This window comes from Pan paniscus, chromosome 10 (assembly GCF_029289425.2).
Source record: "Pan paniscus chromosome 10, NHGRI_mPanPan1-v2.0_pri, whole genome shotgun sequence".
In the NCBI taxonomy this organism is placed as follows: Eukaryota; Metazoa; Chordata; class Mammalia; order Primates; family Hominidae; genus Pan; species Pan paniscus.
Window position 1 is genome coordinate 12,640,880 of NC_073259.2, and position 18,340 is coordinate 12,659,219.

The 18,340-nt window shown below is 49.1% G+C and overlaps 1 protein-coding gene across 2 annotated transcripts; it reads right to left on the minus strand.

The window, feature by feature from the left end:
- Positions 1–5,188: 5,188 nt before the first annotated feature.
- C1R (complement C1r) lies at positions 5,189–18,040 on the minus strand. Of its 2 annotated transcripts, XM_063593348.1 has the most exons (12): positions 17,605–18,040; positions 16,352–16,454; positions 15,429–15,657; positions 14,033–14,225; positions 13,564–13,710; positions 13,269–13,465; positions 12,814–12,961; positions 12,586–12,707; positions 10,371–10,449; positions 9,853–10,008; positions 6,805–6,879; positions 5,189–6,074 (listed from the first exon to the last, which is right to left on the minus strand). In XM_063593348.1, coding segments are annotated over exons 2-12 (2,118 nt in total). In that variant the 5' UTR covers positions 16,354–16,454; positions 17,605–18,040; the 3' UTR covers positions 5,189–5,304. The 2 variants fall into 2 exon arrangements, with proteins under 2 accessions (XP_063449418.1, XP_003820308.1); XM_003820260.5 differs by lacking the exon at positions 17,605–18,040 and having other exon boundaries at positions 16,352–16,477.
- Between the last annotated feature and the right edge of the window lie 300 nt (positions 18,041–18,340).

Sequence of the window (18,340 nt, forward strand, 5' to 3'; positions counted from 1 at the left end):
TGGCTTGCCTCCGTTTTGGTGTCCTGTGTTGTCCTCACTGTCATCATCTATCCTCTGAAAATATGATTTTTTTTTCCTGCATGCCTGTTATTTTCCTTCCTTCCTTTCTTCCCTTCCCTTCCTCCCTCCCTCCTTCTGTTCCTTCCTCTCTCTCTCTCTCTCTTTCTTTCTTTCAGACAGGGTCGCACTCTGTTGCCCACGCTGGAGTACAGTGGCATAATGACAGCTTACTGTAGCCCCAAACTCCTGGGTTTAAGGAGTCCTCCCACCTCAGCCTCCTGAGACACTGAGACTACAGTCATGCACTACCACACCTGGCTAATTTTTAATTTTTTTGTAGAGACAGGGTCTCGCTATGTTGCCCAGGCTGGTCTTGAACTCTTGGCCTCAAGCAATCTTCTCTCCATGGTCTCCCAAAGTGATGGGATTGTAGGGATGAGCCACCACATCTGGCTCTTCTTTGGTTTCAATATGCTCACTTGACGTAATAAAACCCTGCTTCCTCTGTGCCTGAATGGTACGGCTGCTAGTGGCTAGGGGAAAACACACAAGCTCACACAACTGTCTCAAAAAAGGTGAGACTGTCTCACAAAAGAACAACTGTCTCCCTTTTAATTGTTGGCCATGAATCTCAAATGAACCCTTCATGCTCCCAGGCAATCAAAATTCCCTAATCCATTCTCAATCCCACTGTCCCAGATGACTATTTCATTTCTTCTCTCTTCTCACACCCCTGAAATTCTCCATCCTCATTCTCAGCTGATGACCTTATTTTCTACCTCACCAAGACACATGAAACCTAGCAGAGAGCTTCTACCACCACCACATCTACTGGAATACTGTCATCTGTTCCCTTACACTCAGCTGGCATGTGTGTTAACTTATCCATTGGTGACTTATCCATGCTTCCAACTTGATTCCATCTCCACCCACCCCATCACCATTTCCCTTCCTATTGTGTAATTCCTATCTGTATGTTAACATGTTGTAATTCCTCTAAACTTAAGACAGACTTCTCTTGACCACAATTCCTCCAATAGCTTTCCCTATTTATTTGCTTCCGTTTGCAGCAAATTCCTTAAAATAATTGATTATACCCTGTTTCCAGTTCCTATTCTCCCGCTCTCTCTCCAACTTGGCTCTGGCTTTTCCCCCTGTCATTCCACCGTACTGTGCTTTTCTGGGTCACCAATGACTCTGACATTGCTCCATCCAAGGATGGATGCTCAGTCTTTATCTCCACCTCGATGCACTTTCTTTCCTTGGCTTCTGAGCACTGAACTCCCCAGGTTTTCCTCCTACCTTGGTGGTCATGGTCCTGGTCAGCCTGGGCCCTACAACAGAGGCGAGAGCCTCCTGCATTCTCTTCCCAATGCCCTGTGGGGCATGACGGTTTCCAGGCTCGCTGGTGGCATCAGGCACTGTTCCCAGGCCTGGTGATTGCCGGGTGGCGTTCCCTCTGCTGATGTTATTGGGATTCTCCCCATCCCCAGGTAGTTTTCTCACATGTGAGCGCTGAGCGGTACTCAGTTAAATACTTGTGGGATCCTCTGCAGACTTCTGGCCATCTCTCTGTGTACCTTTCTCCTCCCTGATCCTCAGTTCTGTGACCTCCAGGGGCCTTGGTTTCCTGGATCTGGGCCTGTGTCTCCTCAAGTCAGGGAGCTGACTGAGTCCTACCTGGATTTCTCCTTCTAGCAACTCAGCTTGGAAACTCTCTCAAGGCAGTAAAATGGGCCCAGTCTCTCAGGCATCGTTGTCTTTTTTTGTCCAATATCCAGTGTCTCAAAAACCGTTGTTTCATGTATTTTAGTCTTCTTTGTTGTTGTTTGGTTCAGGAGGTGGGTAAATCTCCTTCTTCTTGGCCCTAAACTAGTAGCCATCTGAAAATCAACATGTTCCAGACAGAACCTATCAGACCTGCTCGTCTCGTACTCATCCCCATCAAGCTGACACCATTTTCTCACCCCTCCCCTTCCAGTGTCTACTCCGTCAGGAAACCCTTTGGTTCTTCTTTAAGTTTTATCCATAATCTGACCACTTCTCACCACTTCCACTGCACCCCTGCTCTGAGCTACCATCACTTCTTGCCTGCATTACAGTAATTGCCACCGAATTGGTCCTTTTTATGCCCTTTTTCAGCTGTAGTACGTCTTCAATTCAGCAGCCAGCATGAGCCTTTCAATGTGTGCACACGGAGCACTCTGCCCAGAGCATGGCGTTGCTGCCTGCGCATTCTCTGATGGATCAGGCAGCTGCTCACTTCAGGGCCCTTGGCTTCTTCCTGGAATATTCTTTCCCTAGGTCTCTGAATGTCTAACTTCCTCCACTCTTTGATAGGTGTCAACTTTTTCAATGAGGCTACTCCTTTACAATTTTTAAATTCTTATTTTCTATATTTTTTTAAATACAGAGTCTTGCTCTGTTGCCCAGGCTGGAGTGCAGTGGTGAGAACATTGCTCACTACAGCCTCGAATTCCTGGGCTCAAGTGTGCCTCCTGTTTCAGCCTCCTGAGTAGCTGGGACCACAGGCACACATCATCATGTCCAGCTAATTTTTAATTTTTTATAATGATGGAATCTCACTATGTTGCCTGGGTTAGTCTTCTTTCATGGTTCTTTTTTTTTTTTTTTTTTAACATCTGATGTCATCAGTTGGTTCTGACCAGGTTGGTCTCGAACTCCTGGGCTCAGATGATTCTCCAGCCTCGACCTCCTAAAGTGCTAGGATTATAGGCATGAGCCCCTGCTTCCAGCCTAATTTTTTTTTTTTTATTTAAAGAGCACCATCTATTTTTTGAATAGGTAAAACACCTACATGGTTAAAACTTTGAAAGATCAAAACAGCATACAGTGATAACTTTTCCTTCCACTCCTATGTCCCCCCAGAGACCACCAATATTTCTTGTATATCTTTCTAGTGATCTTTTATACACATGTAAGTGATATATGCCTACTCCTGTTGTATACAAATAGTAGCATTTTATTATTTTATTTCATTTATTTTGGAGACAGAGCCTTGCTGTGTCGCTCAGGCTGGAGCGCAGTGGTGTGATCATAGTTCATTGCAGCTTCAACCTCCCAGGCTCAAGCCATCCTCCCACCTCAGTCTCCCAAGTAGCTGGTACTACAGGCATGTGCCACCACATCCGGCTACAAATGGAAACGGTAGCGTTTTATACATAATATTTTATACATTCTGCATTTTACTTGTTTTCACTTACCATGCTGTCTGTAGTAAGGATTGAATGGTTACATTGCATTTCATCATTTGGATATTCCATAATTTACCTGAAACTTTGGTACCAGATACCTTTCAGAATGCAGGATTCCAATATTTTGTTATTATAAACAATGCTGCAATGACTAACCTACATGTGCCGTTTAGTTCATATGTGAGAAAATGTGGGCTGAATTCCTAGAAGTTGAATTGGTGAGTGAAAAGGCATATGTATTTGTAATTTTGGTTACCTGTTACCAAATTGCTCTCTGTAGGGATACATTCGAAAAAGCAATGTGTGAGAGTGACTTTTTCTTTACATTTTCAACAACATGGTATATTATTTTCGCCAATCTTACAGGTAAAAAGATGGCATTTTATTTAAATATTTTCCTTATTATGAGTGAAATTAAGCCCCAAAGCCTCAAAGCAATTTATATTTTCTTTTCTGTGAACCATCTATTCACAGATCATTGGTTTTGCCTGTACTTTCCTATTCCAGTGCACTTTGAGAATAAGACACATATATGAGTTTGGGGTGGGGGAGTGGGAATTAGAAGGTCAGAGGAGTCATCTGAGTTTCCTGGGAACTCCTCCGATTATTAAAATAAGAAGAGGGCTGGGCACGGTGGCTCATGCCTGTAATCCCAGCACTTTGGGAGACCGAGGTGGGCGGATCACTTGAAGTCAGGAGTTCGAGACCAGCCTTGCCAACATGGTGAAATGCCATCTCTACCAAAGGTACAAAAATTAGCTGGGCATACTGGCAGGCGCCTGTAATCCCAGCTACTCGGGAGGCTGAGGCAGGAGAATCTCTTGAACCTGGGAGGTGGAGGCTGCAGTAAGCTGAGATTGTGCCACTGCATCCAGCCTGGGTGATAGAATGAGACTCTGTCTCAAAAAAAAAAAAGTTTAAAAAAAGTTAAAAAAAACCAACTCATCACTCGGGAATGTTTTAACTCTGCTGGTCTTCTGAAGTTCAGGCCTGTGTGTGCTGGGTCATGTAAAGTTGTTTAAACAAGTCTGGAACAGTCAATTGTGCAATAACACCATGATACTGTTCTATTACAAATACTTATAATGCTTAATCCAAGTTCTGTGTCCTTTTCTGATTTTTAGAGATCTTAAAGAATACGAGTGATTTAACAATATTGTTAGTGATTCAACTTGGAAACAAAAATTTCATAGCACTCCTCTCCTAAGGAATATTTAGAGATTGGAAGATGAGCTGTTAAAAAAGCTGTTATAGGCTGGGCGCGGTGGCTCTTGCCTGTAATCCCAGCACTTTGGAGGCCGAGGCAGGCGGATCACTTGAGGTCAGGAGTTCGAGACTAGCCTGGCCAACATGGCAAAACTCCGTCTTTACTGAAAATACAAAAAATTTAGCTGGGCAGTGGTGACAGATGCCTGTAATTCCAGCTACTCAGGTGGCTGAGGCACAAGAATCACTTGAACCCTGAGGCAGAGGTTGCAGATAGCCAAGACTGCACTACTACACTCCAGTGTGAGTCACAGAGTGAGAGTCTGTCTTGAAAAAAAAAAAAAAAAAAGCTGTTATATTTACAACTATGCATGTGGGAAAATCAGCATTTTGTTTATATTGTACAATCAAAACAAAACAGATATTTATTGTTATCCATAACCCTAATTGTAAATGTGTGCATAAACTTAACTGTTCTTGTTGCCTTCCTGAGTAAATATTTTAAATATGACCTTCCTTACAAAATATTTTTATATAAATTAAATACAACTTTTGACTCATTTTGCACACTGGCATTTCTCATAAAACTTTATTTGGAAAAAGTTATATTCAATGACCCAATGGTATCAAAGTGGAAGAGGAAAGTGACAACTAGAGATTGATAACTATATCCTCTGCAATCCTCAGAAGAAAGAAAGGGGCCCTTTGGGTTGTTTCAGGTAAAGTACATCAATGGGACTACAGGAAAGAGAATTTCACACACGGTCTTTCTGCATCAGTAATTTTAATAGAGACTCTTAGTGGTTATCAACAACTGGTCAGTTGTTTTTTGTTTTTTTTTTTCCACACCGCTCTCTGGATTCGAACCTAGTGAATTCTGGGCTCAGTCCTCCTCCTCCATCTCTTTCTTGATCCAGTCCACGTAGTTGAGCACTTTGGTGTAGAAGCCATAGCCCCTGCTGCACCCGATGCCCCAGGACACGATGCCCGTGGCCACCCAGCGATCAGTGTTCGGGTCCCTTACTGCAAAAACGCCCCCACTATCCCCCTGGCAGGCGTCCTGCTTTAGAGATGGGTGTCCAGCACAGAACATGTTTTGAGAGAACACATCCATCCTATTCTTTCCCCGGAGCCAGTTCTCACAGGCCTGTGGATTAGCTACGGGCAGACGGACAAACCTGAGGTCATGAGCAATCTTCTCCTCCATGACCCCGAAGCCACTGACATAGCCCATCAAGCCCAGGTCGTAGAAGGTCTCGTTGTCAGGGAGGCAGATGGGGAGGAGGTTGGGACCCAGGGTGACACTATTTTCCAGCTCCAGCAGGGCGATGTCCCCCTCAAAATTGTAGGACTCATCCTGACGGTAGTCCGGGTGGACGCTGACCCTGCGGATGGGGTGATTTCCTAGCTTCATGAGCTCTTCCACATTTGTGTGGCCCAGGAACACATCCAAAGAGGCGTTGCTTTGCGCTTCGTGTTCCTTGGGATACAGGGTGTGGGCAGCTGTGAGGATCCAGCGGTCGCCCAGCAGGGCCCCGCCCCCGCGCCCGTGGATGTTGGTGAACACCTGCCAGGGGAAGTTGCCCATCTTGGCTTTTTGCCCTCCGATGATGCGCTGCCTCTGTTCCACGGGGTTCACGGGCTTCCCACACACTGAGGGAGAGACAGGGAAGACAAGGGCAAGTCAGTTCCAGGTCCCACATCTCTTCCTTCTGCAGCCAGCCAGCTCCCTGTTTGCCCTCTCTTTTTGGCTTCTGTCTCTTTTCTCTTTCTCCTCCCATCCCCACACCTCCGTCATTGGCCTATTGACAGGCTCTTCTTGTTCTTGTTTTTTTTTTTTTTTTTAATTATTATTTTTATTTTTTGAGACTCCTTGCTCTGTTGCCTAGGCTGGCATGCAGTGGCGCGATTTCAGCTCACTGCAACCTCCGCCTCCTGGGTTCAAGCAATTCTTGTGCCTCAGCCACTCAAGTAGCTGGGACTACAGGCATGTGCCACCATGCTTGGCTAATTTTTCTCTTTTTAGCAGAGGCTGGGTTTCGCCATGTTGGCCAGGCTGGTCTCGAACTCCTGACCTCAGGTGATCCGCTTGCCTTGACCTCCCAAAGTGCTGGGATTACAGGTGTGAGCCACCACGTCTTGCCCCTTGTTCTTGTTTATTTCTTCCTAGGGGGTCTCCCATTGTTTTTATTCCCTGATTTCCCATCTGCTTAGTGAAAATGGCAGCATTTCGGGACTGAATTCAGCACTCTGTCCCTCTCTCCCTTTCTCCTGGGATGTTCCCCTCTTCTCTCCTCTCTCTCCTTTTTCTGGGCCACACTGCTTTTGAGGCCCTGCAGGCTGCTAAAGACCCTGATGATGGCCCCAGAGGGTTTCCACTCACCTGGCAAGCACCGAGGAATCTTCTCTCCCTTCTGTTCATTCTTCCAAATGCCCTGTGCTGTGCAGGTGTACACCCCTGAGGGCAGAGGAGGCAAGAATCAAGTTGGGGGGTGATGGGTAAGAAAACTAGGTTGCAGAGGCCAGCAAGTACTGAGTGTGCTTGATGGGGAGAGGGGCAGGGAGGAGCCAACATGGCAAGGGCCAAAGGTCAAAGGCTCAACTCTAGAAGGAAAGAATGTCAAGTGTTCAGAGGCTCTAGACCTATATTTTGTTTTAATGCCAAGTAAAAAAATCAGAATGCTTAACTATTTTTTTTTTTGGGACGGAGTCTCACTCTGTTGCCCAGGCTGGAGTGCAGTGGCGCGATCTCGGCTTACTGCAAGCTCCGTCTCCCAGGTTCATGCCATTCTCCTGCCTCAGCCTCCCAAGTAGCTGGGACTACAGGTGCCCGCCACCATGCCTGGCTAATTTTTTGTATTTTTAGTAGAGACGGGGTTTCACCGTGTTAGCCAGGATGGTCTCGATCTCCTGACCTCGTGATCCACCTGCCTCGGTCTCCCAAAGTGCTGGGATTACAGGTGTGAGCCACCACGCCCAGCCAGAATGCTTAACTACTAATATATGTTTGCTGTGATCCCTGCTTGTGAAAGTAGACATAAAAACCAGAAGGAATATATCAAAATCTTATCAGTGATTGCATCTTGGTCGTGGAATCATAGACGATAATTGTAGCTACTATGTCTTCTGATTGCTGAAAATGTGCCATGCTTGTTGCTAAGCACTTTATCTGCACGATCTCATTTAAACACTATAGTGACACTTGCAGGTGTGTGTTATTATCCTCATTTTGTGGATGAGGAAACTGAGTTTAAATAATTTGCACAGGGTCACATAACTTCTAAGTGCCAGAACCAAGGTGCAAGAGGTTTTCTGACTCCAAAGCCCAGCTCTTAATGAATACCATTTATAATCCAGATTTTTTTCCTTTTTTCTGTGTTTCAAACCTATAATGCATGTGATTTCTAATATTTAAAAAAAGTTAGAAAAATACCCACTAATGAGTGAGAGTCGTTTAGTAAAACTAAGTGCAAAAATCACAACTAGATTGAGGGGGAGAATGGAGAGGGGAGTTTCACTGAGTTAGCTGTAGTGGTCATGATGGTGGTGAAGACTGTGGTGTTGGTGTTGGTGGTGATGGTGTTGTTAATGGTGGTAGTGGTGATGGTAGTATTTGCTGTGATGGTGTTGGTAGTGATGATGGTGTTGGTAATGGTGATGGTGGTAATGGTGTTGGTGGTGATGGTGGTGTTGGTGTTGGTAATGATGGTGGTGACAGTGGTGTTGGTAATGGTGTTAGCAATAGTGGTGGTGATAATGGTAGTGATGATGGTGGTGTTTGTAATGGTGATAGTGATGATGGTGGTGGTGATAATGGTGTTGGTAATGGTGATGGAGGTGATGGTGGTGTTGGTGTTGGCAGTGGTGGTGGTGGTGGTGATATTGGTGTTGGTAATGGTGGTGGTGATCATGGTAGTGGCGACAGTGGTGTTGGTAATGGTGATAGTGGTGATGGTGTTACTGTTGGTGGTGAAGATGACGATGATAGTGGTCATGGTGGGGATGATGGTGTTGGTGGTGGTGATGGTGGTGTTGGTGTTGGTAATGGTGGTGGTGGTGACAGTGGTGTTGGTAATGGTGTTAGTAATGGTGGCGGTGATAATTGTAGTGGTGATGATGGTCTTGGTAATGGTGGTAATGATGATGGTGTTGGTAATGGTGATGGTGGTGATGGTGGTGTTGGTGTTGGTAATGGTGGTGGTGACAGTGGTGTTGTTAATGGTGTTAGTAATGGTGGTGATGATAATGGTAGTGGTGATGGTGTTGGTAATGGTGATAGTGGTGATGGTGGTGATGGAGGTTTTAGTGTGGTGGTGACGATGGTGTTGGTGGTGGTGATGGTGTTGGTAATGGTGATGGTGGTGATGGTAGTGTTGGTGTTGGTAATCATGATGGTGATAATGAGAGTGGTGATAGTGGTGTTGGTAATAGTGGTGGTGATGGTGTTGGTAATGGTGGTAGTGATCATGGTAGTGGTGACAGTGGTGTTGGTAACGGTATAGTGATGATGGAAGTGGTGTTAGTGTGGTGGTGATGATGATGTTGGTAATGGTGATGGTGCTGATGATGGTGTTGGTGGTGATGGTGGTGTTGGTAATGGTGGTGGTGATCATGGTATTGTTGACAGTGGTGTTGGTAATGATAGTGGTGATGGTGGTGATGGTGGTGTTAGTGTGGTGGTGATGATGATGTTAGTAATGGTGATGGTGGTGATGATGGTGTTGGTGGTGATGGTGGTGTTGGTGTCAGTAATGGTGGTGATAGTGGTGTTGGTAATGCTCGTGGTGATAATGGTAGTGGTGATGGTGGTGTTGGTAATGGTGGTGGTGATCATGGTAGTGTTGACAGTGGTGTTGGCAATGATAGTGGTGATGGTGGTGATGGTGGTGTTAGTGTTGGTGGTGATGATGATGTTGGTAATGGTGATGGTGGTGATGATGGTGTTGGTGGTGGTGATGGTGGCATTGGTGTTAGTAATGGTGGTGGTGACAGTGGTGTTGGTAATGGTGGTGATAATGGTAGTGGTGATGGTGGTGTTGGTAATGGTAACAGTGTTGACTGTGGTGATGGCGGTGATGGTGGTGATTGTGCTGGCACTGATGCTATTGGTAGTGTTGCTGGTGTTGTTACTGGTAGTGGTGGTGATGGCAGTGATGGTAGCAGTGGGGGTGTGGTGGAGGCAATGGTGGTAGTGGGGATGATGTGGTGACAGTGAGCTGTTTATGCGATTTGAATCTTTTCTTTGCATCAGCTCAGATGCCTCCTTCTTCAAACCTACTAGGTTCCTGTTAGCACTATAATTTAGGCCCCTGAAGCCAGTGCCCTGGCAGATACCTTAATATGCATTCCCTAGGGATTCTACTGGGAGAAATCTCAGAGGATACCCCAAGGGGATGGAAGGGAGGAAATTTCCATTTGCATTGGTCCCTACCTTGCTCAGACTCCCTGCTGCCAGCTCTGGTCTGCATCTTGTAATATGGCTCATGGCAGTAGTACTGGATACGGGCCTTGTAGGTGTTCACTCCCATTGTGGTGGTATAACGGAAGTCACCATTAGGCAGGTTTCGGGGCTGCCCACAGTCCTTGACTTGGAGAGAACACAGGGCAGGGTGAGAGCTGAGAATGACTGTGCTGGAACTTAAGTGAGGGGAGTGTGAGTTGTCTACCTGCAGAGCAGGCTCAGAAGCTTAGAAAAGATAGTCAGTGGGGAGGGCCCTTGCAATGGACAGGAGTTGGGTGGTATGAAATTCAATTCTGGGTAGAGCCCATCCATCCCACTGAGATGAGGGCTCACTGATTCCTGAGATGGCCCATAGGCATCAAAGGACAAGTCAGGGTGAGGGTCTCTTGGAAAGAGGCTTAGTCTGGACCCCTCTTTCTTTCTTGGCCCAGGTCCTCAAGGCAGGAGGTGGGAGGTCCCCAGGGTCATATCCCTGAATTGTGACTTACTCTTGCATCTGGGCATGGCACGATGCCACGTGCCATCATCCTGGCAGACAGCTGTGAAGGAATGCAGCACCTGTTTCCCCTGTTGAGCAGAGGATAGAGGTGCCATCAGTGCCAAGAGGCAATGGAGGTCCCCTTCCTGCCCTTTCCACACAGGAGTGGGAGGCAATACCAAGACATCTCTTGGCTCCCCCATGGATGTGGCTCCCCCATGGATGTGGCTCCTTCTTCCTTCTCCCCAGCCCATTACAGACAGGAGCATTGAGCCACACCACAGCAAGTCAAGAGCAGAGCTAACTGATAGACCTGATCATCCTCTCTCTAGACTGTGGCCTGTTCCCACTGAGGTCCAATTGAATCCCACAATTTGTAATTTGAAAAAATCACAAGCCACGTTTGAGTGTTTTCTGTATCAAAACAAAAGCCTGTGCTCCAGGGCAGAACCGTGTTTCTCTTGCTGGTGTCCCCTGCCTCCAGGCCTGCATCACTTTATCTCTCCTGGGTTGCAGTTTTCCTAAGGACAGAGGCCTTCCCTAAAATACTAGAGCCACCTCGCAGCTTTGAAAGGTGCTGGAGACGTTGATGTATGTGAAGTGCTGTTGCTGTTGAGCAGGGACAAGACTAGGAAATGGCAGTCTTTGAAATGAAAAGTTACTGGACAAATGAATAAGTTTTACTAAGACCAAAATTCGGCCAGGTGCAGTGGCTCACGCCGGTAACCCCAGCACTTTGGGGGGCTGAGGTGGGCGGATCACTTGAGGCCAGGAGTTCGAGACCAGCCTGGGCAACATGGAGAAACCCTGTCTCTACTAAAAATACAAAAATTAGCTGGGCATGGTGGCGCACGCCTGTAATTCCAGCAACTCGGGTGGCTGAGGCACTTGAATAGCTTGAATCCAGGAGAAACACTTGAACTTGGGAGGCGGAGTTTACAGTGAGCTGAGACCATGCCACTGCCTGGGTGACAGAGCAAGACTCTCTCTCAAAAACAAAACAAGACAAAACAAAAAGACCAAAAATCATTCCATAGAGTTAGCCCTGGAAAAGGTTGTAAGAGAATGTGTATGAGAACTAGAACGTCTGAGTAAAATGTAGGTAATGTGAGAAACGGTGTGACTTGCTTTAAATTCTATGATGTGAATAACAAATGCAAAAGTAAGGGCAGTGGGTGGTGCAGGCAAGGGAGGGTTGTAATAGGAGCAAAGAGGTTGGTAGTCTCCATTCTTCTGGACCCAGGACACCCACCCAATCCTCCTGATGGAGCTGGAAGCACCTTGAAGTAAAGAACAATGCATCAGGTGAACCCGACTTGATGCAACATTCAAATGTGAGCTCCACAAAGGCTGTGTGACTATGTGGGTTTCTTTTTACTGAACCTCCCACATCTAGGACAGTGCCTGACAGTAGACACTTAAAGTGTGCATTAAATGAATTAACTGTGACTTAAGGACATATCCTAGGTCTCTTCTTTGATTCTGATTAAGTGTTCCGTGTGGACCTGTTGAACAACGATGGGATGTCCAGTCTTGGGTCTCTGTCCAGAGACAGAGATTTTTAGTTTACCAGCTTTTGTGAGATTGATCAATGGATAAAACCATATTCCCTCCTGAATCTGCAGAGCCGAGGACAGGACGGTGGGCGCAGGGGGAGACCACCAACATGTGTAAAAGAGCCCCGGAGCAGGAGGCAGGAGATTGGGGTCCTAGTCCCTGCCGTACACAACCGCTACGTGATGTTGACGAGTCACTACATCTCCACCCTGCCTTTTCAGTTCCTTCAGCTCTCCTGAGTTATTGGACTAGGGCAATAGTTCTTAAACTAGGCTGTGCGTTAGAATCACCTGGGTAGCTTTAAATAGTCTTGATGCTCAGGCTCTACTCTAGATCAATGGAATCAGAGTCTCTGTTGGGGGCCCTCATCTTCAGTATTTATTTGCTTATTTTTATTTTTCAGAGACAGAGTCTTGCTATATTGCTCAGGCTGGAGTGCAGTGGCTATTCACAGGGGCCTTGAATGAATGGGCTCAAGCAATCTTCCAGGATTTTAAACTCTCTGTTTTAAGTGTGCAGCAAGTTTGAGAGCTGGTGGACCGGGAGACTCTTCCAGCTGAAACGTCTATGACTCCAGCTGGGGTGAGACTAAATCCTCTGTGAACCCACCACCTGAATTCCTCCTGGGGTACTGGGCCGGCTCTCTCCCCTCAGCCCTGGGCTCTTACCTCTATGAGCTGGTAGCCTTGCTTGCAGGTAGCAATGAAGTAGTCACGGAACTGGTACTGAGGCTGCAGGTTCTGGATGATGGTGAACTCGTCTAGGGTCTTGGGCTGGGGGCACTTGATGACTATTGGGGAGACCAGGGGGCATATTATTTCAGAGCCACTTGTCCTTCCTTCTTCCCACCTTTTCCCCATTGCTGGCCATCGAGGGAGGCCTGCAGGGAGCCTTACTCTCGGTGGTGTAGCGCAGCTTCCAGCCCCGGCTATCCCCCGACTCATCTGTGAAGAACAGCAGATCCACAGCATTGCTGCTGGTGTCAAGGTCGGGGGGCCTTTGCTTCCCACAGAACTCGCCGATGTTCTTCCCGTTGGCATAGATCTAGTAGGGGAGGAGGGTTTTTTTTTTTCCAGCTTGGACGTTTTTACACAGGGCCAACTGGGTAGTAGCCTGGTGGCCAGGGTGGTGGTGGTGGTGATGAAATCCTGCCTTATGTGTGTTTTCAGGGGAAGGTGAAAAGGGATCCCCATGACCCAATTCTAGTTGTGTGGGAACTTACCCAGCCCATGGGTGATGTTGGCCGTTCCTGCCCCAGCTGGCCAGGGGATCCAGGAGGAAGTTGGGACAAGAGGAGCCAAGTGCAGACAGAAGGGGAGGAAGGGGTCTTTCAGGGGTAGGACGGCTGTACCTGTAGCTGGTCATAGGGGCAGTGTACTTGCTGGTGGTCATCAATATCAAAAGGCTCCAGGAACTTGAGGTGCAGGGTGAGGCCCCGCTCCACCCGGATGCTGTAGTTGCAGCGCAGGTCAGGGGGGTAGGACCGAGGGTACTCCAGGCTGGAGATGTAGCCTGATGCCTCCGTGTACAGCTCGCTGCTGCACTCAGCTGTGAGAGCAGAGCCACAGGGCATCACGGGGGCACTCCAGCTGGCCCAGCAAGCCCTGGCTCAACCCCTTCCCCTCTGCTACACCACTCTGGCTCACCCTGGCAGGAATGCCTGTCTTTCTGAAGCTCATAGCCTGGACGGCAGGAACAGAAGTAGCCTCCAATGTAGTTGTGACACAGGTGCTGGCACTGGGGCTGGGGATCCTCCTCCCCTGATTTGCTCCGGGAAGCACATTCATCAAGGTCTGGAAGGCATTCGGGAAGGAGGGTTAAGCTTCTGCTGGGAGACCTGAGTAGTGGCTCTGATCTTAGGGAGGTCACTCACCAGAGGCCTAAAGACAAAGGCATCTTTAGGCCACCGGGACCTCCAGGCCTCTCCAGTGCTCTCTGGGGACTGCTCCATGGGGACAGAGCCCAGGTTGACAGGCCTCGTTAGGAAAAGCTCTCTCGAGGGGAGGAACAAGGAAAGCCAGGCTTTCGGCTTCTTTGCATTCAAGATTCCCTTTCTTGGCCCCCCATTCAATATGGCTGAGGTCAGAGAAAAGGGATCCCTGGGGGGCTACTCACCCACAGCTTGGTAGTAGGCCAGGAAGCCCTTGTAGAACATGATGGTCCCATTCTCCTCGTTGGAGAAGTCTGTGTGGAAGGTCAGCAGCATCTTGTTCCCTTGGGACATAAATTCCTTCTTTCCCGGGGGGTTGCCCAGTGGAGAACCCAGTTGCCCACAGAACCTCCCCAGGCTTTTCTTATCAGCAGAGATCTGGTGGAAGAAGGACAGGGGGTAGGAAGAAGATCTGTTGCGGAGTGGCGCACGTGGTGGCTCAGTGATGGTCCTCCTTGTCTCGCCCAGAGTGAATCATGCACCACAATGGCTCTGGCTGGTCACTACCTGCTGGGCTCAGCTGCTGCAAACTTCCCCATGTGACTTTCAGCTGTTCCCTGAGTCTCCCACTGACTCACTCTTTGCGTGTTGTCCTGGACTGGGTACCTCACCCCTTCCCTGTTTTCTGCTCCTCTGGCAGGTTTCAGGTCCTTCTCCATCCCCGCCACCTCCTATGGCCTGTTCCCCTGGGGTCCTGGTTGTCTGTACCCAGCCTTTACCTGCCCCTCATTCCCAGAGCTCAGACAGCTCCGCTTTATTTTCTGTCTTCAGATTCCACCTCAGCCTAATCAAACCATTCACACCTCGAGTGCCTCCTGATGCCCTCGGCGGAACATGAGCCCTGAAGCCCACCCATCTCAGCGTCAGCAGGCATTGCCTCGTCCCTCTTCCTTCCTCCTCACAGCCTCCTCAACCTCTCCTTGACTCTGCCAGCAAACGCCCTCCCGCAACACTGCACACTCGCCAAGTCTTCTGAGCAGGTGAGACGTGCCATTGTCATGTAATTCACGCATAATCTCCAGGGGTCTCCTGGGAATGGTAGTTGTTGGACCTTCGCAGGCTCTGCTTGAGCCCTGAATCTCATTTTTACTGGATAGAGAAAGATAGGCCTGGGAAGGTACCCTTGGTTGCCACAGAGGTGAGGGTTCTGAGCACACTGTCCTTGCTGAAGGCTATTCCTGTGCTGCCAGAGCCCACATTTCTCCTCCTCATGTCCCTGTGTTCCTGTTGAAGCAGGCAGCCATGTCAATCATTTCCTTGGAGACAGGGAAGCTGAGGCACAGTGGTTTCCCAAAGACTCTCAGCTAGACAGCAGATGGGGAAGGTTTTCCTGACTCAGTGGATTTTGAATTTCCTGAGTGGGTCCTGTCCCCTTCCTTCTCTGTGCTTCTCCCCTCAGTGCTCACCGAGGGCCTCTGCACCAGTGAGCGCCCATCCAGGGCATCCCCGGGCTCTCAGAGAGGCCGTTGGCCATCAGCTCTTGTGGGGCTGGGCTGTGTCTGGGGGTGTGCATGCCATACAGATCCCAGATCCCAGAGGGCCCAGTTTTGTCTCCCCTCTGCCCGCCCATCCTGCCCCTACCTTGACATAATCATAGAAGCAGCCTTCAGAAGGCTCCAGGTCAAACTGCTGGAAGACGAGCTTCACCCTGTATCCCGTGGGGACTGTGATCACAGTGGTTGTTTCAAAGTTGTTGGGGTAAGGCTTGGGGAACAGAGGGGAAGTCACCTCCCCAAATAACTTCTGAGGGATGGGAATGGAGCCTCCTGCCCTGCAGAACAGGGCTGGCACCAGGAGGTACAAGAGCCACCTGCCAAAACAAAAGAGAGTATCTGGAGCTGGAGGGGTTTAGCACTCTTGCCATGTGGGCAGTGGCTGTGGCAGGGGATGAGACGGCCATACCACTGGGCATTCTCCTCTCTGCCCACCCTGAACCTCACAGCAGGGGTGCGTGGGTGGGGAGGATGGCCTGTGCAGCTGCTGCATCGGGTCACTCTCCAGGGCAGTGTCCAGTCCAGAGGCCACCACACTCCCCTCACACTCCCTTTCCAGCCTCCTCCCCTGCCCGGACGCATCCCTCCCCTCCCCTTCCAGGAATAGGACTGGCTTGGGACCAGTTAATGGAGGGTGAGGGTTTCCACCCGTGGGTCTCTGAAAGGGCTCCCACAGGTTCAGCAAGAGCGTCTGGGAGAAACCATCTGTGGAGTGGGGGACACAGGCACAGAGTGTCCGGTCCTGGGCAAGGGGTCCCCTCCTCTCGCTGCTCCCTGCCAAGAGCCCAGAGGGAAGAAAGGACCATGGCATGAGCATCTATGTATGAAGTCTCCTCTGATCCCTAGGAGGAGGGATGGGGCGTGTGTTGTGTGTGTCCACGCGTGTGCACAGTGGAACTGATGAGGTGTGTGAAGAGAGAAGGGTGTTCCTGTCTCCCTGAATTGCCTCCCATGCCCTGGCTTCTCCCCTGGCTTCTCCCTCCCACCTGGGTGCCCATCACCCTTACTCACATTTCTCAAGGCCCGTGTTGAATCCTGGGCTCTCCCGACAGCGTCTTCGTGCACTGTGTGCAGAGGGAGCCCGCGTCATGCACAGCAGGGAGGGGAGGGTTTTCTGTGGAGTGGAGGGGGGACCATTCCCGGAGGAATGTTGGAGGGCATGAACTATTTGCATAAACAAAAGATCTGAGTTTCCACTTTAATTTAGTTTTGGTTTTGAAATCCCTGTTTGTGGTGCCACCTGCTGGTCGGTGAGGGAAAGGGCTAAGGAGACGGGAGTCGGGCTTGTTAGGGCCCGGGGAGCCTTGGGTTGGAGGCCCAGATGTCTCAGTCTCTAAATCTGATCAGCTTCTCCCTTCTTCCAAGACTTTCCTGGGGGCTGCTGCTGTGTTTACAAGGTTCCTACCAAAGCAGTGGGAGACCACAGGTTGTGGTGAATTCTCTTTTCTGGGCTGTCCTTTCCCATTGACCCTGTTCTTCCTGCCCTCATTCAGCCCACAGCCCTGGTCCAAGAATGGCCCGGGTTTCAATGCCCAGGACGTAATGATAGGAACACTGGGGCAGAGGAGGGTGTGTGGGAGCGGGCAGAGGAGAGAGGAGCTTGGTTGCCTTGGGGCCCTGGCCTGCTTTAGCCATGAATGACACTTGGACATAGAATAGGGTTGGCCATGTCAGGGCAACCCTAAATCAGCCCTGGGTTTGAGACCCTCTGGGGCAGCTGCGGAGGGGGTAAAATGTCCCCATCTCCTTAGCATCTGCTCAACACAACTGCCAGGGCTGAAGCTAAGGATGCGGATGTGGAGCAAGAGGGACTCGGTTTTTCTGAGATGAAGCCAGGCCCCTGGGAGGGATGAGGGACCCTAGTCTCTCCTGTCCATCAGGCCATAGTGTCCTGCTTTAAAAATTTTGCTCTTGGCCACGTGTGGTGGCTCATGCCTGTGATGCCAGCACTTTTCGAGGCCAGGGTGGGAAGATCTCTTGAGCCCAGGAGTTCGAAACCAGCCTGGGCAACATAGTGAGATCTCGTCTCTAAAAGTTAAAATAAATTAAAAAACAATTTCATTGTTTTTGGAAGGCTTTCTTCATCAACTCTCCATGGCACCAAATATCTGATGGCACTTCATCCCACAGAGGGGCTTGGGCTGCAGAGCAGGCCTCTGCGTTCTTAAGCCTTTGTAGGCTGTTCTGCTTGTTTCCCTTATTAGATGAATCCCTCCAACCTCCACCCTTCTGCCCCCACCCCCGTTCATCCATTTATGGGCTACCTGTTTAATGTGCAAGACACTTTCCCAGGCAATAGATTGCAAGAATTCACAGAGCTGATGCAGTTCCCCATCAGGCAGTGACCACGTCATCAGTAGTTAGACAGCAGGCACACAGAAGGTGCAAGATCCACCAACGCGTGGAGGGTTTCTCCAGCAGGCCTGTGTGTCAGAGCTGAGGACTGAACCTAACGGAGGGCTGGTCTGTGATGGGATCAGCATATGATCCACAGCCTTGTTAGATCAGGAAAGACAAAAGATAGGGGAGAAGGAAGGGGAATCTTGTCTAACAAACTGCACATTAATATCCTAGCAGCAGTGTGTGTGTGTGTGTGTGTGTGTGTGTGCGCGCGCGCGTGCACGCGCATGCACTGTATGTTCATAATGGAGGCGGAAGGAACAGGTAAGGAGGTAAGTCTTAGCTGAAGCTCTTCCGTCCATCCTAGGGATTCTCAGTTCTGCGTTGGCATTGTGCAACACGCTTGGAGAGCGGCAAACCTGGATGTCATTAGCTCAGTCCCAGCCCTGTCTCCACTCTGCCCAACCATTCAAAATAACCTTTACTCACACATTTTTGTTATGTCCTTGACTTTGTTTTGTCCTTGACTTATACCAAGAAGGAAAAAAATGCCATATGAAATGCTGCTGCATTTGTTTTAAAACAATTATTGAGGATATAGTCGGTTACAGTGTTTGTTCCTTTAAGGATTTGATTCTTGGGAAAAAGATTTCTCTCTTA